The sequence below is a fragment of the Gouania willdenowi genome, chromosome 9 (genome assembly GCF_900634775.1).
Source record: "Gouania willdenowi chromosome 9, fGouWil2.1, whole genome shotgun sequence".
NCBI classification, from domain to species: domain Eukaryota; kingdom Metazoa; phylum Chordata; class Actinopteri; order Blenniiformes; family Gobiesocidae; genus Gouania; species Gouania willdenowi.
The window spans coordinates 2,866,629-2,890,616 of record NC_041052.1 but is presented as its reverse complement, the minus strand read 5'-3'; the positions used below and the strand labels follow the sequence as shown (position 1 = coordinate 2,890,616).

Below are 23,988 nucleotides of genomic sequence, written 5' to 3'. Positions count from 1 at the left end.
ACATAGTACTCCAAAAACCCTGCAAAAATGACAATAAAAATATACAAAGTGACCCCAAAACACACTAAATGAAATTAAAAAAAAAATCCTTTTTGTAAGATACAAAATGACTCAAAAACAGAAAAGACAATCACAAAAATTACTCTCAAAATGACAACAAAAATACATAAACTTACTCCAAAAATGCAGAAAATGACAACAGAAACACAGAAAAACCCTTTGTTTTTGTCCTCGCTGTGATTAAAGTCGTCCATCTCTGCATTAGCCTTTATTCAATGTGACTAATGAATGTTTTTTAACCCAGTGACCGATTAAAGCATGACTGAGACACGTGTCTGTCGCTGTAGCTAGCCCCCACGTGAACAAACATGCTCCTTTCAAAGATCATACATCTTAGAGGTGAATTAAATATTCCTCCAAAGTCTCCATTCATAAAGCGAAGCGATGTAATTGGCTGATTTATGACCTTTTCACACCAGTGAAGCGATTAACTGAAGACATCATTCCAGGCTGTCAGTCAAACTAATTATTCACACGGAAACCAAACGTGAATCAGTAAAGTAGAGGACTTAAAGAGGGGCCTTTCATTACACTTTACAACTGTCTCCATAGCTGCGACGATACTGGGAGGAAGTTATTCTAAAACTGAACCTAATCAATGGTCCAGGTACATTAGCTTTGGTTGAATGAACTGGTTTTGTTGTTGACTGCTTTGTCTATCTATGGTTGGCAACGTTGTACACGTGGGACTATCATTATTCCATATTTAATGATCAGGCAGTGATTTAATGATGATTTGTGGTTATTGGTTCTCAAACACCTGCATCTCCAGAGCTTTCCATGGTCATAAAGCCTTGACATGTTACATGTGCTCATGCATTCATTCTCCAGAACAAAAAGTAATATAGAATGTTAACATTTTAACAGTGATCTCATCATGTAGTTTTTAAGTTCATAAACTTGTATTTACATGTAGTTTTTGGGTCAATACACGTTTTGAGAAGCAGCTTTTTGGTTAACATGTGTGATTTGGGTTTATACAATACATTTCAATATCGAAGCGTCTGAAAATCTTCCTCATGAAAGCGTAAAAACCTTTTAGCGATATTCGTGTGTGTTTATTGCACTAATCCCAATGGTAATGGAAATATCTATCACAACTCAAAAATAGGCTTAAGTAGAATAAAACATTAATGCTAGGACTTTATCACGTTAATTGTGATTAATCAATTAAAGAAAAATAACGCACTAAAAAACAAAAAAAATATATTGGTAAACAAAAGCTCAATTGTGGGCAAAATGTGCAGGAAATAGTTTTGCTGATCACAAGAGCTCTGCTAGCCTCAGCTAGCGCCTCAATGTTAAACATGTAACAGCTAGCACCTCAAAGCTAAACATGTAACAGCTAGCACCTCAATGCTAAACATGTATAAGCTTGTGCCTCAATGCTAAACATGTATCAGCTAGCATATCAACGCTAAACATGGAGCAGCTAGCATGTGAATGTTAAACATGGAGCAGCTAGCATGCCACTACCTGCACCCCCACCACATTGTTCCCACTTATTTCCTAATGGCTAAATGATGAACTGAGTCAGGAGAACTTACCTGTTGGTTAGTAGTCCATCATCATATCCTTTCACGCAGCTTTCATCACAGTTGCTAAACCATATTTTTGCACTTTCAACACCTAACTACTCAGCTGTGGCTCGTTTCTGCTGCTGAGTGGGTGCAGGAAGGCTCACAAGAAGCAGGTACTTCTTCTTCTTCTTTTGGTTTAATGGCAGGTTACAACCATGACTTATTAGGTGCATACCGCCACCTACTGTAGCGGAACTATGTTTGCAATGAGACTGGACACTCGTCACTGCTCCATGTAATGATTCCTCTACTTCTTGCCGGCGCTAAACTCTTAATTCCCAGGATTTTTTCTGATGACTTTATGATGATTTTGATCTTTTCAGTTTGAGGTGAACACTTTGTTACATCTACCATAAATAGAATGAAATTGTTCTTATTCACAATTCATGTTTCTTCCTCTACTTTCCTCACAGTTTTCCTGTATCTCCTCTTACTTTTCTAGCAGCTTCTGCTCAAGCTCTCATTTTGTTGGACCTTCTGAACCTTATTCCAAAAACCCAAAACAACAACAAAAATGGCTCCAAAATGATGAAAAAATACATGAAAAGACACAAAAATGCACAAGAATGACTCCAAAAACCAAAAATGACAACAAAAATAGACAAAATGACTCAAAAACACAAAATGAAATACAAATACACAAATGTTGTACTTGTAGAGGTGAAATTTATAATTATTGAGACAAAAACACAGACAGAAAAATACATCAAAACCAAATGAAAAAACAAAACAAAAAAATTACAAAATAACTCAAAAACACACAAAATGACAGAAAGAGACGTCCAAGAATACAAAAAGACACAAGAGAAAAATTCAACAACACACAAAATGAAACATAAATATACAAAAATGTTGTACTTGTAAAGGTGGAAAAAAAAACCACAGGTCTCACAATGGTGTAAGCAATGTATTTCTGTTTTATTGTGTTACTCATAGTTGCTCAGACACTTGTATATACAAATACAGATATTTTTTGTCCTTTTTCGTCCATCTTTATATAGTGTAAAAGAGCAAGTTGAAAACATTTGTTCCACTGATGGCAGAGTGCTCGTGGGGTTCAAAGGTGAAGAAGAAGAAGAAGAAGAAGAATAAAAAGGCAGGACAGCAGGTGGTGGTGGGTGTGCTGGTAGTTTTACAAGCATGGGGCAGTAAATGAGACCAGAAGGCAGCTAAGATAAGATGAACTAAACCACAGCCTTTTTATACCACCAACGTTTAGCATCGACTAGCGAGTGAGAATGGGAGAGAAAGTGAAGGTTGTGTGTAACAAAGCACGATGGCGTAAAGCGTCCTGCGCACACACGGCAGAGGCTGAAGGGCTAAGGCATGGGAAACACTCTCTGCTGCCAAAGAGGGTCGCCGCTTCCCATTCACCACACTAACAGCAAACGACACACACACACACACACACACAAACTGAAAACTATATGGGATCCGAGAGGAAACAAAAACTAAAAAAAGGGATGAATAGTCGGAGAAAAACGAGGGGAGGAGTTCACAATGGCCCTCATTTATCAACCTTTGCATGAGTAAATCTGAGTTCACATTGTGACCAACGTGTGACTTCTCGAACATTAGTATCTGACCAATCACGGCGTACAAATGATCAGGTTTTGATAAATCGTCATAAACATGTCACGCCCTCCTGTTTCGGAGGCTCCGCCCACTGAGGTCAAATAAGAAAATAAACTTTTCCAAGATGAAAATCGGCATCCACACATCTGAGATGGATTAAAACAAAGATGTGTTTCTTGGCGGAATTAAAAAGAATCTAATTTAAAAACTCTGTGGAACAGGATCAGCTACCGAGCAGGTGAGGTCTGCCCCCCTGTGTGCGCTGAGAACAACTTCACAACAGAGATCCTGGAGAAACGTAAATATGATATATGACGTTTACATCAGCCTCAGTCCGCACACTTTAGGCAATAAATATCACATTAGAATAAATGCTTTTTAAAAAAAAAGCCTTAAAAATGACTAAATGTTGTTCCTTATCCGTGTTTATTATGCCTTCAGCCAATTTCACCTATAATTCATCACATTGTTGATTACTGTAGCACATTTCTAATCCAATCCAATTTGTTTATAAAGCACTATTAAAAACAACTCAGTTGACTAAATCAAAAGTTAAAGGTGCATTTTACATTTAAAAGTATGATTGAAGTCGTATTTTTTTAATATTATTAGAGGGGTTACACAGTATTCCGTGAAGGAAAAACCAAAAAGTGGTATAATCATTAACCTGGACTTTTAAAACATTTTAATTATTTAGTGTAATTAGTTTTGATCATTAGTTTTAATATGTAATGAATGTGCATCTGACAGCTTTGTCATTTAGGCAAAACCAGGTTTGATTAATACTTTATTTTTAGTCTCACTCAGATTATCGTACACAAAGTCAGACCTGGCGTGAGATCTGATCGTACGCTCACGTCAAAATTGATAAATACCAAAGCTTGCGTAAATTTGGTCGCACGCTCAGATCTGAACGTTCCAACGATTGATAAATGAGGACCAATATGAGCAGAGAATCAGCAACAGAGAACCAAGAGATTGTTTTAGATCTAGAAAATGACGAGTCATCTGTGACTACACGTTTCAATGACACGCACGGCATGAAATAAAAACAAACAAAACCTGCCAAAAAAAAAAAAAAAAAAAAGAAAAAAAGCTTTAGAAAACATTTGTTTTTGTCGTTTTTAGTTTTTTTTTGTTTTTTTTTTACATGTCATCAAAGTTCATGCGCATGCCACTGAATGAAAGCTGTGAGATCCTTCCTTTTCAAAATCAGTCCACGTGTGGCTGGTCTTCAAACCAACATGCTTCCAAAAAAGTTCCACGCGTTGCTTTCAGGACCCGGATCCCAACGTGGCGAGATGGAGACGGGTTATGATTGGAGGAGGAGGAGCTCCTCCTCTTACTGGCTGATGTCCAGCCCACCATATGATGCGTTTTTTCCACCTTTCGTCAACTGAACGTGTTATTATTAGGCATTGTGGATCGTAGAACATGATGTATTGAACACACTCGGCAAAACCCAGAGATATTACAGCATTTGTTCTTTTTTTTTTTTTTTTTTAGAAAAGACATAAGAACCAAATTAATACTTTAATATCAAACACTATTTACATCAAGAACCTCCTTCTCCTAATAATAATAATGATATTAATTATAATAATAATAGTAATCGTAATCATCTCGATAACAATTATAACTCTACAGTTTTTAAACAAATGGTGTATCTCATTTTTTTTTTTTTTAATCATTTGTCCAGAAAGGTACAAAACAGATGCTAAGCTAACACTAGGACATGTTGACTGGTCGACTACCTCAGGATACACAGTATCCAGTACATTTCCCAGGGTTGGGGTTGCCTACACAATGAACCGTGGTGGTGATAATAACATTCAGTGTTGGTAATCGTAGGAATACAATAGACGCAGGTTCGTGTTGATCTGATGCTTAGGCCTGAAAGTTAGCACCCTCATCCAATGAGACGTCTCCGTAACAGCGTTGTTAGCATCACACTAGCGTCACATAGCAAAAAGGCAACGGCAGTATTAGTGGGAGGGAGGAAAAGGAAAGAAAGAAAGAAAGAAAGAAAGAAAGAAAGAAAGAAAGAAAGAAAGAAAGAAAGAAAGAAAGGCAACCACAAGAAAACAAGAAAATGAAGGAAAAACTTTTAAAAATCGTGCATGCTTGAAAAACTACATTTTGCTGTCGTTGGATTGGATGAATATTTAGTTTAGTCTGGATGTGTTTTGTTAGGCACTGGAGTCGCTCTACCTCCTGCGTCTCCTTCACTCACCGATTCTCTCAAAATGCAAGGTCATCGCTGCTTTCAAATCCCCCCGCGGTGGAAATCTACACTCCCTCGCCGAGACCCCCCAAAGCCTTTGGACCATCTATTTTTAATACCAGACATAACTCCCCCCATTGCCACAACATGGGGTCCACATGCCTGTCATTTTGAACCTCATTAAAAAGTCACTTAGAGCAGTAACACGATGAGCTCCATTTCTCACGTTGTGGTTTTCCTGCAAAAACCAAATCAAAGCTTCATTTCTCAGACGTTAAGTGTGTTTTTATGAACGCTGGATATCATTATTGCACTGGGAATTCTTTTAGAGCAGTGGTTCTCAACCTTTTCAGCCAGAGACCACCAAAATAAAGGTGCCAGAGACCAGGGAGACCCCCACTGTACCTAGGAGTCATCTTAAATCTTTGTTTTAATCAGAGATAAAATGGGTTAAAAGTGACCAAAAAATGGTAAAAAATTGTTCCAAATGCCAAACTGGCAAATAACGTGCATGACAAATGGTGAATGTGGTTACATTGGCTAAATAAGCATGAAATTTGGTAAAAAGGGGTTAAAAGTGACAACAATGGGTCAACATATGTGACATTAGGTGGAAGAGTGGTGGAAAGGGTTTATAAGTGCTAAAAATGTGTTAAAAGTGGAAAAAAAAAGCAGAAAAAGCATTAAAATTTAATTTAGAAGTGTCAGAAATGGGAGTAATTTAGAAAAATAGCAAAAATACATTAAATGTAGCAAAAATATGGGAAGAAAAAGTGATGAAAATAGGTTAAAATATGGAAAGTTTGGTGTACTTGCAGAAAAAGAGTAAAAATATTCAAAAAATATTTAGTTTCTTGAAGGCTCCCAGTGACTCGCGACTCCCAAATGGGGTCCTGACCTTCAGGTTGACAACCCCTGTTTTTGATTGTAGCAAAAAAACATAAACTTAGCTGAATAATTCATTTAATTCAATTAGGAAAATGTATTATAGCCAAAAAAAAAAAATATTTTGGTTGAATTAAAGGCAAAACAAACTGTTTTTAAGGCATTGCTTATGTAAATTAAATGATACAATTATTATTATTATTGTTTAAAAGTGGAAAAAATGTCTTGAAAGGGGAAAAAATGTGCAGAAAATGAATTGAAATTTGATGGAGAAGTGTCCGAATTGGGAGTAATGTTGAAAAATGCATTAAAAAGGAGCAAAAATATGGCAAGAAAAAGTGATGAAAATAGGTTAAAAAATGAAAAGTTTGGTTTAGTTGCAGAAAAAGGGTAAAAATAGGCAAAAATGGGCTCAAATTGTTCTTAAGTTTCTTGAAGGCATCTGGTGACCCCCTCCCAGTGTCTCACGACCCCAAATGGGGTCCTGACCCCAAGGTTGAGAATCCTTGAACATAAACTTTGCGGAATAAATAATTTATTTCAATTAAGAAAACATATTTTATCCCAAAAAATAATTAATTTGGTTAAAGGCAAAACAAACTGATTTTAAGGCATTGCTTGTAAATTTAAATGCATTTGAAACAATAACTGAGGATATGAGTATGTACTATATGTTTAATATTGATGACCATGCTTCTTCCCAGCATTGCAAACATTTTAAAACAGCGAGTGGCTTTTTAAAATATCGATCTTCAGCTTTTACCAACAGAAAACATTTGGTGAGAAACTTTCATTTTAATGTTCTTCTTCCAGAAACACTTGCAAAGTGTTTTTTTATTGAGCGTTGAAAGACGGTAAAAAGTCGTCCATTAGCGCTGCAGGTTTCACCTTGGAGAGAGCACGCTCACACACTAACGATATCCACCTTTAAATGCACTTTACGTGCACGTCTATCCGTGAATCAAACACCTAATGCGTGTGAACTCAGGCTTCTGCAGAGGTCTCGGGACGACACTTTTGTCTAGACAGTCATTTCTAAGACAGATATTCTTCATTCTCCTACAGCTACTATGAACAACTTCTCAAAAACATCTACTGTAGATACATTTTTTTTCTTATTTGACAGAGCATTTGCTATTCTATGGGTATGTGGAACATGTTACTGTAGTCTAAATGTTGAGTAAGATCAGTGCTTCAAAGACAAATGTGATGTGAAGGGACGTCAAAAACAAACAAAAAAAACAAACAGAACAAAAAACAAACTCAGCATTTGGCATCTCAGATGAAAAGTTCTTATAGCTTCAGCTTGATTCACTCACATATAGAAGAAAGAACACTTAAATAGTTTCTGGAAAAAATAGAGGGATCTTTGAGACGCCTGCTCTTTATGCCCAATGAAGCAAATGCAAATCCGCCCAGTTTGAACGTGGACAGTCAAACTGGGGCGGATTCAGGCCACGCTAGGTGTAAAACGACCTCCGGGACAGAGGGAGGCGCTATAAAGTGAAGAGTGACGCTGCAGAGCAGAGCAGCAGCGACGCCACAAACACGCTGGTTTTCTGTGGCGCTGCGTTCGTTTCACTCCGGGAAGGCTCGGCCGGTTCATGACTGGTGTCGTCTGGAGGAGGAAAAAGAAGAAAAATACACTATTTATTCCTCATGAAATCATGTAGCTTAGCATCTGCTAACAGAAGGTGGAAAATGACACTTTGAACAGCAGACGTTGACCATGGTTTGTATTTATTTGTCTACTTTGTGTATAAAGTAGTCTCAACTGCCATATGAATTTAAAGCTGCTTTAAAGTTCACATAAATCCATAGTTTTGGTCTCATAGGTCAATAAAACCAACATCATTTGATTGAAAAAAAGATGCAAAAGTTTGCAATTGGCAATAAAAAGCTTGCTTTGATCCTGCATTGCATTGTGGGATGTGAAGTCCTGTAGACCAGGGGCCAAATACGGACATTTCAACATCATAGTTTGTAAATCTAAGTAGGGATGTCCAGATACAACTTTTTCACTTCCAATACGATACCGATATTGCAGCCTTGCGTATTGGTCGATGCCGATATCAATCCGATACGATATCTGCACAAATCATACATAGTTTTATGACTTATTTTGTAGAGTGGAATATTAGAAAAGACTTGTGATGTTAGTCAAACAGAGAACAATAGTCAGCAACAGTAGGGATGAGAATAACTGACATTTTAACATTCAACATAATATCTACAGTATTCTACATTTGAATTATTATAATATAATATAATATATATCGCAGATTTTAGATGCAGTCCGATAGATTCCAATATTTGTTTTCTGGCTGATATCGGACCGATATCAGGACACCCCTACTTCTACGTGTACATAAAATACAAAATATGTAAGAAACTAACAATATCCAGGCAACATGTGACATGTATCAGTCCCAACAGGATCTTAACTTTTGATTTCCTGGATTTTGTGACCAATTTCTAATTAATTAAAAGAAATATGTAATAATTTCAGGAAAATTTAAGGATTTTGTAATTTTTTACAGCACTTTAACAAATTTTTTTTCAGCTAATGTTATTTCTTTTTTCTGATTTTTTTATTTCACTGGATTTGCTGTGATTTTAACCTGTAAAGTGTCTGAGTTTCTTGAAAAGTGCTTTTAAATCAAATGTATTGTAATAATAATAATAATAATAATAATAATAATAATAATAATAATAATAATAATAACAATGACTGCCATCATACGATATAACCACCGGATAAACTGTGAACCCCTGCAAATAGTGTTGTGTTTCATTGACACAATAATCATTTTTTTCTCTGTCATTTTTATTTTCTCCAGTGGCCCAAATTTGGCCCCTGGGCCACGAGTTTGACACGTGCTGTAGACAGATGCATTTAAGTGTTTTTCCTTTATTATTAATGTGATTCCTTGTGTTTTTTTTGCCAGAAAAGAAGGACAGTGATTGGCTAGGCTCCATTTCTGTTCTACTTTGTATCCAGTGATGATATCTTCTCACCAGTGTTTCACTGCAGGTGAACAGGAAAAACAACACGTGTTGGGAAGTCACTTTGTCCACATCCCACAATGCAATGCAGGAAAGTTGAGTGTTTACAGTGGGGATTTCAACCTTTTACTTTTTGTTTCCAGCAAACGTTTGTCAATTATTGATCTATGAGCCCAACACTGTTTTTATCTGATAAATGATCTGATAAATGATCGTCTCCTGCAGTTTTAAGTAAATATTATCATTTAAATCATGTCTCTAGCCTGAATTGTGAAAGATATTTAAATAAAAAGCTGCTCTCTCTGCAGGATTAGTATCTGTGCATCATGCATAGAAAAAAAAACAACACATGAACTCTATCTGTGTGAATGTGCACGTGTGTTTTTATGGGAGAGGGAGAACAAAGGCTGAGCACATGATGACATCACATTTCACTTTGTTCCTCTAAGAGAGCAAATAGTCCTAAAATGAGGCAGGAAGGAGGTTTGTGAAAGCATGACACAGCTATTATAGACAATGACAGAGTAACAATCAGTGTGTGTGTGTGTGCGTGCACTCTGTATTCATGGTTCCCATTAATAATAATAATAATAATAACCCCTAATCCTAACAATACCCTAATAATGCTGTTTTATTTCTTTCTGAATGCAGAAGGTCTGAGATCTAATAGAGATATTAAAAACATCTTCAAACCTGTACTTCAGTTAATAATGCTGACAATACTGTAGGTTAATTTAATTTATCACACACTTTATTTAATTCATTATATAAAGAGTGCAGTTATTAACAAATATTTAGCTGACATTGTTTTAAAAGATGTTAATAAAAGTGTATTTATCTGCAATGCAAAGTCGTAAAAAAAACGAGAGAAACGTTCGTAGATAATGTCAATTTTAGGCACAGAAATGCACAGTAATAACATTATTAATAATAATAATATTTTTCTATAAATAATGATAGAATAGAGTGGAATTTCACAATAAAACATAATAAAACAAGCAGACAGTAAGAAACAAAACTAAATATTAACATAAGATAATAGTGCAAAATGTAAGAACTTAAGGTCAGACATAAATTAGAAAACAAAACACAACAATGTGCAAAAGACAATTGAAGGAATTGGGTTAATAATAATAAAATAATACAAATTAATGTTATACAGAATATAAAGAGAGTCTAATAATTAAACTTGTACACTACATTGTACTGTAATATTTGGAAAATGGTTTGACTTTATACCTTAAATGTATGTATTTATTTATTTATTTATTTATTTGACATTTTATTTTGAAGAAAAAAAAAAAAAAACAAGGTTATGTTTATAAAGAAGCTTTTTATAATAATTTTTTGTTCTTTGGATAAAAATCAAGATTGAGTTAAAAAAAAAGTTAATTTCAGCTTTATTTGAGCAATTATATTAAATTTACGTATGATTAAATGGATGTTTAATGCGTTTTTGTAAAGGAATGTTTGAAGGAATATTTTTTAAGGTTTTTTTTATACTAAATATTATTTTTATGTAGGATTTTTTCATGCTAATAATACAAAACGCTCACCCCGAAACTAGGGAATTATTATAAACTCTATAAAGGCAAGTTCTTTGTTTTAACACAAACATCATGCATTATAAAATAACAACTCCTGGAGTTTACAACCAATTAAATAGCGAGCATCACGGAAACGTCAGCAGATGAAAAAGAAAGAGCTCAGACGTAGATGTGTATGAACAGAGCGTTTATAGAAAAGCGGGCGTAGAAACACAAAGAGAAAAAGGAGGATGAGAGGAAGAGCAAAAGCCATACTGACCTCGTGGTTCTAACGTATTGTCTACTTTGTCGTTTACATCAAAAACATGGTCATGTACGCCTATAGTTTTCACACAGCTGTCTATAACAGAGAATAGAGAGGAAGAGAAAAACACATTAGAGGAAAGAAATCCTGAACATTTGTAGCCTCGAAGCCTTCAATTAAACATCCCAAGCAAACAAAGCACATGGCAACATTCACAAAGACTCATTTTAACGCGTGAAACTCAAACTGTTCAGAATGCAAACACTCACTTGATGGTCGGACGAAAACTTTCAGCTTCAGGCATGTTTTCCTCCCGTTTTCAGCGACGATCGAGGCTGGAAAAACAAAGAAGAACAGGTAAAGATTAATGTGATACTGCGCTGTCGTACGCTGCATTGCTTTTCCAACCTTTTCCAAATGTACAAACAGAGATTTAACAAGAAATATTGATTTAGTTGAAGGAAAAAGAAGGAAAACTCTAGATTAAGTGGATTTCAGAGGCTTAGGATCTGTAGGGAATGTGACGTGTGTTGCTCACAGGTTGATTTCTGGCAGTAACTATTAACAAAATAACCTAAAAAATTTCAACAAATCTCCTTTTTTCCAGATATTGTCAGTGATATGGATCCATAAAGTCAGCAAAATGATGTTCCATTGTTCTATGAATCTGTGATAACCACATTTATTTATTCATCTGAATAATATCCACTGTTATCCAGGAATGTTTATTAATATTTCAGTATAGTATATAGTCATATTAAAGATAGAAGTCCACGTTTTAATCAGAAATAAAATGGGTTAAAAGTGACAAAAAAATAGTGGAAAAGGTGGTGAAATGGAATTAAAAAAAAACGCAGAAATTGGTTAAAAGTTCCAGAGTAAAGTAGCCAAATATGGACAGAAAATGTGGTAAAAAGGGTTCAAATTGTCAATATTGGCTTAGAAGTGGCAGAAATGAGGGGTTTGGTAATTTATAAAGTAGGAACAATTAGTTTAAACTGGCAATTAATGGGCATGATAAATCATGAATGTGGTTAAACTGGCAAAAACATAAGTATGAAATATGATGAAAAGAGGTTAAAATAGTCAATAATGGGTCAAAATATGTGACATTAGGTGGAAAAGTGGTGGAAAGGGTTTATAAGTGCTGCACATGTCTTCAAAGTGGAAAAAATGTGCAGAAAAGGGACTGAAATGTGATGGAGAAGTGTCAGAAATGGGAGTAATGTAGAAAAAAGTTTGGTGTAGTTGCAGAAAAAGGGTAAAAATAAGCAAAAGAAACCAACAATGGTGGAAAAGTTGGTGAAATTGATTTTTAAGACCACAGAAATTGGTTAAACGTTGCCAAACGTGGCCAAAAAATATTAAAACAATTAGTTTAAACTGGCAAATAATAGGCATTACAAATCATGAATGTGGTTAAATTGGCAAAAACTAAGCATGAAATATGGTGAAAAGAGGTTAAAAGTGAGAATAATGAGTCAACATATGTGACATTAGGTGGAAAAGTGGTGGAAAGTGTCAGAAATGGGATTATTGTAGCAAAAATGCATTAAAAGGAGCAAAAATATGGCAAGAAAAAGTGATGAAAATAGGTTAAACAATGGCAAGTTTGGTGTAGTTGCAAAAAAGGGGTAAAAATAAGCAAAAATTGGCTCAAATTGTTCAAAAAATAATCTCATCTGGCGACCCCAAATGGGGCCCTGACCACAAGGTTGCGAACACCCTAAAACCAATATAATTAAATCAAAATTCATAGCGTTCGGTCAATTACGAACCAAGATATTATTATTGATTTATTTTAATTTTTTTTGCCAATGACTAGCAATAGGGAATTTTAGATTTTTGAAACTGATCCAGAATCAATATATTGATCAGGATCCCTTAAAACACGGGTGTCAAACTTAATAATGAAATCATTATTGTCGCATTTCCACATATAAATAAATGATAAATATGTACAGCACTGATGATATCAAAGCAATAAGTTACATATCAGTCCCTGCAGGATTTAAACTTTCAATTTATTTGATTGTGACTCATTTTCTAAACTCTACATTTTGGAAAAATTGAGTTCTTTTAACAATTAGAGATTAAAAATGTGATATACACATGGGGAAAATGTGAACCCTGCTAACATTGTTGAGTTTCATTGAATGTGTGTATTAATTTAGAGATATCTAAAACTAAATTATTTGGTATTTACACAATAGATTCATGGTTTCTCTGACTTGCTGCTGCGGGCCCAATTGGATGCTCTAAAGGGCCGGATTTGGTCCCTGGGCCTCGAGTTTGACACATGTGCCCTACAATAATGTCGTTGCTGTGACTTTTGACGTAATCCTGCTACCAGACAAACAAATAAATAAAAAATAATAATAAATTGTTGAACATTCCATGAAGTTCTAGTAATTAAAAAAAAATGGAATTAGTTTGTGCTGCATGTGTGGATGGTTTGTGGTACGTGTCGGGGGGGAATTGGATCTGTGGGGTGTGAATCAACCTCTCGCTGCTACCTTCCTTAGCGCTTGTATCACATCTCCTAAAAATATCTGTGTGTGTGTGTGTGTGTGTGTGTGTGTGTGTGGTTGACCACTAATGGTGGTGGTGGTGAGGCACCAGGTGTCGTCTCCTGGAGACCAGGATGGGGGTCAAACACACGTCAGTCACAGCCCAGTGGTTCCACATCTCCAGCAAAGTAAAAAGTAGCTCAATTATTAAAGTAAATAATAAAAAGGCTGAAATAACTATTATTATTATTATTATTATTATTATTATTATTATTATTAATAATAATAATAACAGAACAGTTATTAATAATAATAATAATAAAAATAATAATAATAATAATGTCTTACAAAATGAAAAATTCATTTTAAAATAAAATAGCACCAATGAATTTAGTTAAAAAGTAAATAAAACTTAACAATAATAATAATAATAATAATAATGAAGAAATAATAATAAAAAATTATATATTAATAAATAATAACTCATAATAATATGTAAAATAACTAATAAATAACTTTTTGGTGCGGTGCATTAGGTTTAATCTGATTGGTCGGCTATGATGATGGTGATGCATTTGATTGATGTCTGGTCATTTCATTTTTTGTAATTTCACAATGTCTGTTGATCATTTTAAAAAAAATAATAATTTACTCAGTAACAGTTGGGTGTAGAAATGTAATGAATTACTTTAGTTCTTTTAGTTCTTTAAAGCAAAATTACTGATATGGAAATATACTCAAAAAAGTACCGATCACATGTTACCTATGTTTAGCCATTATTGTCACTTTTAACCTCTTTTCACCATATTTCATGCTTACTTTCTACCACTTTTAAGCCAACATTGATCCTTTGAACACACATTTCAAACTTAAAATCCCATTTCACCACCTTTTCCACTATTTTTCGTCACTTTTAAGTAAGTTTTATTTCTGATTAAAATAAGAATTTACATCTTTAAAATGACAATATACTATTTCATTTTTTTGTGTTTCACAAAATAATAATTTACTCAGTAACAGTTGGGTGTAGAAATGTAATGACTTACTTCACTTCTTTTAAAACGTACTTAAGTACAAGTAAACGCAACTCAATTACAGTAACGTGAGTACTTGTAATCCATTACCTCTGTTTTTTTATTGTTTTTTTATGGTCAGGAGGATTTTGTATCACAAACTAGTGAAATATGTCGACTTCCTGATTGTGTTGTACATTAAAACGTACATTAATACTCATTTTTCAGTCGTCTGGTCTGCTATACGTTCCCCTGTGGGCATCATCTTGTGTTTTTCTGAAGGCTCCCATTTAAGGATCTGTCAACTGTTCTGTGGTGAACCTTTACCTAACCCATACTCTACCCCCCCCCCCATCCCAGCTGTATCACCCTCCCTTCTCATCTGTCAGCGTCTCCATATCCATTCATCAAAGCTTAACTGACTCGCCTTCTTTATATTTACAGCACACACACACACACACACACACAAAGCAACGAATGTGAACACACGCCGCGGCGCACACCTGTTCACAAAATGCAGATCATTATTTCCATTTCTTTAAAATGCAGTTTTTAAACATTTTAAATCCGACTGAACCTTTGATAGTGAAGGTTTTACATTTTCAATGATGTATAGCAGAAGTGTCAAAACTCATTTTAGTTCAGGGGCCAAATATGGACCAGTTTGATCACTAGGGGACCACAGGTTTTAGGCAGGAAAACAAACAATTGCCATATTAATGTGTCCATGTTTGCACTTATAAATCAGACATAAAGTGTGGAAGGCACCAACAATTATACACAATAAGTGACAAATGGATTTTTTTTTCATTTTTGACCATTTTTATTTAATTTGGGGAGATTTTGTGGAATAATTTGAGAATTTTTTCTTGTTCAACAACAAGTTCCAACTGAAATATTTGGTGTTTTACACAATAATTCATGATTTCTCTATCATTCTCACTTTCTCCTGGGGGCCGAGTCGGATGCTCTGAAGGGCCGGATTTGGCCCCCAGGCCTTGAGTTTGACACATCCGTACAGTTCCTTGTTTTAAATGGGAATAAGTCGTCGTCAAATGGCAGGACATGATATTAAATAAGAAAATCTGATGTTCTCTGCATATTGAGGAGGTAAAAAAAGACCTGATTTTAGGAAAACAAATAAGTAAATAAAAAATGAATTATTTGCAAATTTAGCTCATTGTAAATTTATTCCACATAAACTACGATAAAAAGAATAAGAATCCTGATGACTGACCAAATGTCTGTACACATAAACAAAATTTATAAATATCTTTGTTTGCCTTGATTCTGTAAATCATTAAAAAAAAAAACTCACAAACTGTTAATTTGTAGAATATTCCAGTGAAACTCTGGAATTGTAACTTCCAGTTGAACAAAGAACGATCTAAAGACCATCCTCGTCCTGTCTGTTCATCATTAATCATATTCAGCCTCATCTCATCGTCTTTAATGTCGCTGCATCATGCAAGTGCTGAGGAATCCGGCCCTTCCCACCCTGGGGGATGAGGGAAGTAACCTGACCTCGTCACTCTCCCACCTTAGGCTCGCCCTCCCCCCATCGTAGCAACCCTCTCACCCCTTTCGGGACATCCTATCTGTCCGTCAAAGAGGCAACATGCTCAGGCAGGAGAGATGGATGAGAACCAGAATAGCAGGTGTTGATATTACGGCCAACAACAACAACAAGTTGGTCCTCAGCAGGTTGTTAATTTAAGGTAAACGACACAGTGTGGACAGCTGAGGGGCAGGACGGTGGAATTTATGAAGTAATATGCAAATAGAAAGCTTTTATATTGATATAATAAAGTTTCATCCACTCAGACAACTCCTTTTCAAGAAATTTGCTTTGATCTCCTGACCTTTCAACTGTCAACTGCCAGTCTTCTTCACAGGCGTTCGTTGATCGCTTTGATGTGTCCTTGACTTCTGCATAATGAGTCCAGCAAGTTCTTTTGGTCTTATTTTGAGTGGGTGAAACCTTAATATTTTATTCAAAAAGAACTCGCTGGAGTTATTACTTAGAAGTCAAGGAAACATCAAAGCAATCTGCAGATGCCTCTGTATAAAACTGGCAGTAGTAAATATCCTGAAAAACACATATTATTCAAAAAGAAGACAAAAAGAACTTGCTGGAATTATTAAGTCAAGGACACATCAAAGTAACCAGCAGACACCTCTGAAGAAGACTGGCAGTTCACAGCCAAAAAATGTCAGGAGATCAAAATAAACTTTGTGAAAAATCAGTTGTCTGAATAAATGAAGCCTTAACATATTATTAAAAAAAAAAGACAAAAAGAACTTGCTGGAAGTATTACGCAGAACTTAAGGACACATTAAAGCAATCAGCAAACGCCTCTGAAGAAGACTGGCAGTTGACACTCGAAACATGTCAGGAGATCAAAGTAAATATCCTAAAGAACATTTGTCCGAATAAATGAAACCTTAACAAATTAGTAAAAAAAGAAGACAAAAAAAATTGCAGGAATTAATACACGGAAGTCAAGAACACATCAAAGTAATCAGCAGATGCCTTTGAAGAAGACCGGCAGTTGACAGTTGAAAGATGTAAGGATGTCAAAGTAAATTTCATGAAGAACGTTTGTCTGAATGAAACCTTAACATATGATTAAAAAAGACAAAAAGAACTTGCTGGAATAATTACACGGAAATCAAGAACACATCAAAGTGATCAGCAGACGCCGCTGAAGAAGACTGGCAGTTGACCCTCGAAATATGTCAGAAAATCAAAGTACATTTCTTGAAATGGACTTATCTGAGTGGATGAAACCATAACGTAGCTTTTATGTTGTTTGGCAAATAGAAATCAGGACAAATCAGTGAGATCAGCTGCTTTTATATAGTGTATAACATACAGAGTCAGGAAATGTAAAGAAAATACATGAATCCCTTTCATCCTTGTATCGTATGTGGAGGAGGCAGATCTGTAAACACCTTGTCAATCTGCCACTGGCACTGAGACCCTCAGGTGTTCCCACTCTTCACCTTTAGCTGCCTTGGCTTTGTGCAGAACGGCCACGTTTGTTTCCATCTATATTAAGATTCTGATCATAAGCGAGGGGAATAAAACGTGTGACATAAGCTGTGAGTGTGTGTGTGTGTGTGTGACTAAGTGGGTGAGCAATGGTGGCTAAGGGCCATGTTATGGGCGCCCACACGTCAATATAATAAAGCTTTCTCCTCCAGATTAGCTTTGTCCTTGCCCTTTAGTGTACTTATTGTCACACTGAATTGTCATCAAGCATTTCTTAGATTTATCAGACTTATTAGACCTAATCAAAAGTCTTAATGACACCATGTAGTGGCTGAGACACATCGAAACCTCTGCTAAACAATAAAGATGTATTTTGACTGCAGTGAGGAAACATAATAAGAGAAAAGCCACAAACTGGGATCAAACGTATACGACCCAGCAGCAGTAAGACATTATTAACACCCATTTCTCTAAATATCCTCCCTCTATATACATGGCTTGGTACACATTTCTCACAGGTTACCACGGCGACCAGAAATGATCAAGTCGCAAGGGACGAGAACGGTGGTGGAAGGTCAGTGTTTATCTGGTATTGTAGACAGTTTGTGTTGCAACACGGATTCATTGAGTCTGTTGTATGCTTTATTTTATTTTATATCTGTAAAACTATAAGAAAATCTATGATGTTTGTGCGTAACTTTCTGTCACATTACTCCAACATAGATATTTCACGTGAACGAAAGAGTTTAATCCATGTAAATCCGTGCACTGTTCGTTCTTTGGTTATTCCCTTTTAAAATTAAATCAAAATAACAAATAAACAGTGTAGTTATTTTTGTTTTATTGACTTAAAACTAAAACAGAAATACAGAAAAATGAAAAACCAAATAAGCAGCATTTTTCTGTTTTCAGATTACAATATTAATGGTAAAACGGGCGAACAGGACCAGAACTGAATATGGCTGTACCTCCGCACACGCTAGGACTGTTAAGGATTTATTTCAGAAAAATATAAAAATACAAATGTAAAAAAATGCGCGTTTTAATACCGTGAGCCACCAACAGCAGCCGTCAACACACGGAAGTTGATCACAAGAAACAAGGAGCACCAGTAGATTCATTACAGCACCTTCCTTTAATCACATATTATGAGCATGCTTTACGTAGCGTCATTTTTTTTTGGTTTGGATTTATTTATGTACATATTAATAACGTTTCAATTCACCAGTTCATCAGTAATGTGACTTATGCGTTGCTCCTTTTTTTTTGTCGTGGAGTAAAAGTCCGCCCCCCTGTGTGTCCCCTGTGTGTGGTGAGATTAAAGCATGAAGCTTCTGTCCTAGTTTCCTTTAAATATCTCACAAACAGAAGAAGCATTAACTTTAAAACACAAAAAATGCTGTTTGTATGTTTTTTTTTTTTTTTTCCTGTATTTCTGTTTAGGTTTCATGTCAGTAAAACAAAATAACCACACTGTTTGTTATTTTGATTTGGTTTTAAAATGGAATAACCAAAGAATGAACGGCACACAGATTGAGTTTCCATGTGAAGGTTGAACCATTATGATCAACGCTCCCATTGGCCCGACAGAGAACTCACTGCATCCCCTGCCTCTATTTCATTTCTCCATTAATGCCATTTTTCTGCTGCTGCGTCCCGCCCCCATATCTCCTGATTCTCCTCTAGAGATCAACTTTAAGGAGCAGAATGCATCACAACATTTATCATCTAGCACTAGTTCACATCCTAGAGGAATCGTTTCCAGATTTACGTATAAGTGGATGTCCCACAGAATTTAAAAAATGACCAAATAAAAGTTTGCAGAAAGATTAAATTAACATGTGAATGAATGATTTGTCAAATATTTCTGTCTGACTTGTTTTGCATTTACATTTGGTCTAAAGCAGAAACGCTTCTATTACAGTGACTGTATCTGACCTGAGAGTCACATTATTAACATTCATGTCAGCATCTAGAATAATGACCTGAGCATTAATACAGGAATGGACAAATAGTTTATATGCTTTTATTGTTGTTTTGGATTCATTTTGATTGTTTTTCTTCTCATTTTGTATTTTTCTTTGTCATTATTGTCATTTTGTATATTTTATGCTCATTTTGCATTTGTTTTTTTCTTTTTGGAGTCATCTTTGTCTATTTTTGTTATAGTTTTAACTTTATGGAGTCATTTTTGTATTTTTGTTGTAATTTTGTGTGTCTTGGTTGTCATTTAGTATATTTGTTAGTTATTTTGTGTATTTATGCATTTGTTTTGTGTCTTTATGGAGTCATTTTTGTGTATTTTTGTTATAGTTTTAAATTTGTGGAGTCATTTTTGGTGTCATTTTGTATGTATTGGTTGTCTTTGTCAATATTTCTTGCTCATTTTGTGTATTTATGCATTTGTTTTGTGTCTTTTTTGAGTCATTTTTTTGTAGTTTTTACTTTTTAAAGTCATTTTTGTGTTTCTGTTATTTTTGTGTATACTTATAGTCGCTTGTATGTTTTTATTATGTCACTGTGCATGTTTACTGTTGTTTTGTATGTTTTTGTTGTAAGGTTTTGTTTTTGAAGTCATTATTGTTGTCGTTCTTTGTTTTTGGAGTGATTTTTGGTATTTTTCTTGATATTTTGTGTGATTTTGTTATTTTCTACTTGTAGTAGCCTTGTGTTTTCTTTTTTTGGGTGTAAATTTGTTTATTTCGGTTGTCATTTTTTTTTGTAGTCAATTGTTTTGTTTACTTTGACAGATGTACATATTGAGACCAGTTCCAAATGTCTGGTCTAATGTCTATGTTGTAATGTCATGACTTTATCTCATCACTACACTAATATCTACATATTAATAATAAAATACAATGATTTCCACCTGAAGCTGAATATTCAGTCAGTGTATATGAGTCAGATAAAAATGAAGAAATATTATTAAATCTTTAATCCACTCCAACAGAATCCCACTGAGATCTTTGTCATTTTCTACACCCATATAACAACATGCCTAAAACATGCTCCGTCATATGGGAGTGATATTGGATTTCTGTCATGGATTGTGTCTATATTAGAAAAACGTGCTCACATCAGCATTGTGCGCCACAGATTTCACTGGAACTGAGATTGTGCTGTGACCTTTGACCCTGAGAAGTGCTCCCGCTGTCTCTCCTCGGCTGCCTGTCTTTAATAGAAGCAGACGCTGCAGGGGCGGAGGTCACTAATATTACATTTTCTCTCAATTGATTGCATGTGTGACACACATTGCTGTAGTTCACTCCCTAGTATTCATCTTTAAAGAGTTACTCAACCTCAAGTTTTTAAGATGACGTTCGTCTAGGCTGGAAATGGCCTTGATTATGGGCGGAGCTCCGGAAGCAGTTAAGACACACCCAGTTTATACCATAAAATCGCCAAAGAACATTCTATGCTATGCTACTTAACTAGCTATTTAATACTCACTATTCCTCTCGGTTCACAATTCTTCACAATTCAACCTACTCGCCACAAATAGAGCGGCCAAAAACAAACAGAAAAAGGTTCAAAGTGTCAATTTTGGTTTAACATTGGCAGGAATCGGGGAGAGGGGGAATGTGACTTAAAAATTAGCAACAATTAGTTTAAACTGGCAAATAACGGGCATGACAAATCGTGAATAGGGTTAAATTGGCAAAAAAAAAAGCATTAAATATTGTGAAAAGAGGTTAAAAGTAACAGTAATGGGTCAACATATGTGATATTAGGTGGAAAAGTGGTGAAAATGTCTTGAAAGTGGAAAAAAATGTGCAGAAAAGGGCATTGAAATGTGATGGAAAAGTCAGAAATGGGCAAAAATGCATTAAAAATGAGCTCAAATTGTTGAAAAAATATTCCTAGTTTTTTGAAGGCATCTGGTGACCCCCTCCCAGTGTCTCGTGAGCACACACGAGTTCCTGGCTCCAAGGTTGAGAACCCCTGACGTAAGAAAAATGTCACAAACCAACATTGTCAACCAATTGCAAAATTCTAATTGTAACAGCTAAGTTTTAACCCATAGATGACAGCCAGACATTTTTACAACAAAATAAGACAAATTCACTAAATTGTCAAGAGCTGGACACATTTTTGAGTCCTTTTGGGTATTTTTGTTTTCCTTTGTGTTTTTAGAGTAATTCACCATTACGCAACTGTTTCTTGCACACTGTCATCTGCACAACTGCACTTGAACTGGACTGGCAGACACTATACTGTATTTCGTTTTTAGACCATTATATTTTACCTTAGTACTTTTTTTGCACTGTTTTAAATTTTTAAATTTTTAAATTTTTAAATTTTTACATTGTACTTTCCCTGCATGCCCCTGTGTTCCCATACCTGTAAGCTGCTGGAACTGTGAATTTCTCTTGGAGATGAATAAAGTATCTATCTATCTATCTATCTATCTATCTATCTATCTATCTAATTTTTTGTGGGTTTTACAGTCATTTTGTGTTTTCTAATTTTTGTGTGTATATTTGTGGTTATCTTGTGTGTTTTGGTCATGGTTTTGTCTATTTTTTGCCCATTTTGTGTATTTCTGTGTTGGTTTAATGTCTATTTGGAATCATTTTTGTATTTCTGTTATAATTTTGTGTTTTTTCTGCTATTTTTGTGTATAGTAATTTTGTATTTTTTGGTGTCATTTTGTGTATGTTTGCTGTTGTGTTTATTTTTGTTGTTCTTTTTCTGTCACTGTGTGTTTTGGGAGTCATTTTGGGTATTTTTGCTGTTCTTTTGTGTGTTATTGAGTCATTTTGTGTGATTTTGTTGTCATTTTGTATGTTTTTATGTTTTTTTTTGTCTTTTTAATGAATTTCTACAGTTTTGTATGTTTTTGGTGTAATTTTGTTTACGTTTACTGTTGTATTTATTTTATTTTTTCATCTATTTCTGTCACTTTGTATATTTTGGGACTCATTTTGAGTATTTTCTGCTGTAGTTTTCTGTTTTTGGAATTAATAATGGGCCAAATTGATTAAAATGTCAACAAAGCAACTTCACATCAAATATACATTGTGGTTTTGTGATTTAGTTACACTTTAAAGATCTTTCTGTCTTGTTTTTATTTCCAATAACCCTCAAAGCTTCAGCTGAAAGCTAACACAAACGCTAGCCGTGGTTTTAATTAGCAGGCGTGGACAAACACTCGCAGCTGACGCGACACAAAGAAGAAGAATTATGACCTCCGTTTAGGTGCTGCAAGTGTTGATGAAGCTGTTTTTTTAACGGAGAGGGCATAAGACAGCAGAACCTTGTCTCATCTCTCTAATTTCATAAGAGATGCAACAAATCAACACTCGACCCACATCAAATTTCCCCCAGCAAAAAAAAAAAAAAAAAAAAGCCCCAACGAGCACTTTCTCAGCTGGAATATGATTTGACGTCTTCATTTTCATTCACAAACAGCCGAGCTCATCAATCACATCAGCGAAGCTCGTATTTAATCCCTACGTCTCTAATAGAGCCCAGGAAAACATTAATATTCACATACAGTATGTGAGTAAAGCTGTGCCGTGTGAGTAAATGAGACTCTAATTGATTACAAATGTGTAAAATATTGATTGCGTATAAAAAAATAATATAATTAATGCAGGCTTTTCACACTAACTATTGTTTACCTCACACACACACACACACACACACTCTGACCTCTGCCTGTAGTCGTGTTGACGTGTGTGTAACGCAGAGTAATGATACATCCCATTATCTTTGTAAAGATTCTCTGCATTAGCCACACACAACATATCCAGATTAACGTGTAAGGGCAAAATCTAACCACTCTACTGTATTATATACTGTACACCCAACTGTGCATGAAAATGTCCTTTTTAGCTTCTTTTAGTCACACATTGCTGACGCTGCAACATAGGTTCTCAAAGTTTTGGTGAGGTATTTGCCACTTAAAACAGGAAACAAGAGGTTTACATCGACATCTTTAACTTTTCCTGTTTTTTTTCTTTTAGAGCAACCAAAAGCAGCACAAGTTGTTTTTGCCTGAAAAAGCTGCTAAATGATGTAAAAACCTCCTAAATGATGTAAAAAGCCATTAAAAATGATGTAAAAACCTCCTAAATGATGTAAAAAGCAGCAAAATGATCTAAAAAGCTACTAAATGATGTAAAAAGCCACTAAATGATGTAAAAAGCTACTAAATGATGTAAAAACCTCCTAAATGATGTAAAAAGCTGCAAAATGATCTAAAAAGCTACTAAATGATGTAAAAAGCCACTAAATGATGTAAAAACCTCCTAAATGATGTAAAAAGCTGCAAAATGATGTAAAAAGCCACTAAATGATGTAAAAACCTCCTAAATGATGTAAAAAGCTGCAAAATGATCTAAAA

The 23,988-nt window shown here is 35.0% G+C and overlaps 1 protein-coding gene across 2 annotated transcripts in view; it reads right to left on the bottom strand.

The window, feature by feature from the left end:
• Positions 1-6,781: 6,781 nt before the first annotated feature.
• The window catches only part of efna5b (ephrin-A5b), a 140,863-nt gene continuing 123,656 nt past the window's right edge, over positions 6,782-23,988 (bottom strand). Inside the window, exons 3-5 of one of the 2 annotated variants that reach the window (XM_028458691.1) lie at positions 11,391-11,456; positions 11,137-11,217; positions 6,782-7,942 (exon numbers count right to left, since the gene is read on the bottom strand). In XM_028458691.1, coding sequence (XP_028314492.1) covers positions 7,821-7,942; positions 11,137-11,217; positions 11,391-11,456 — 269 coding nt within the window. In that variant the 3' untranslated portion in view covers positions 6,782-7,820. The remainder of the gene's footprint in view (positions 7,943-11,136; positions 11,218-11,390; positions 11,457-23,988) is intronic. The other variant, XM_028458692.1, reaches the window with a different exon arrangement.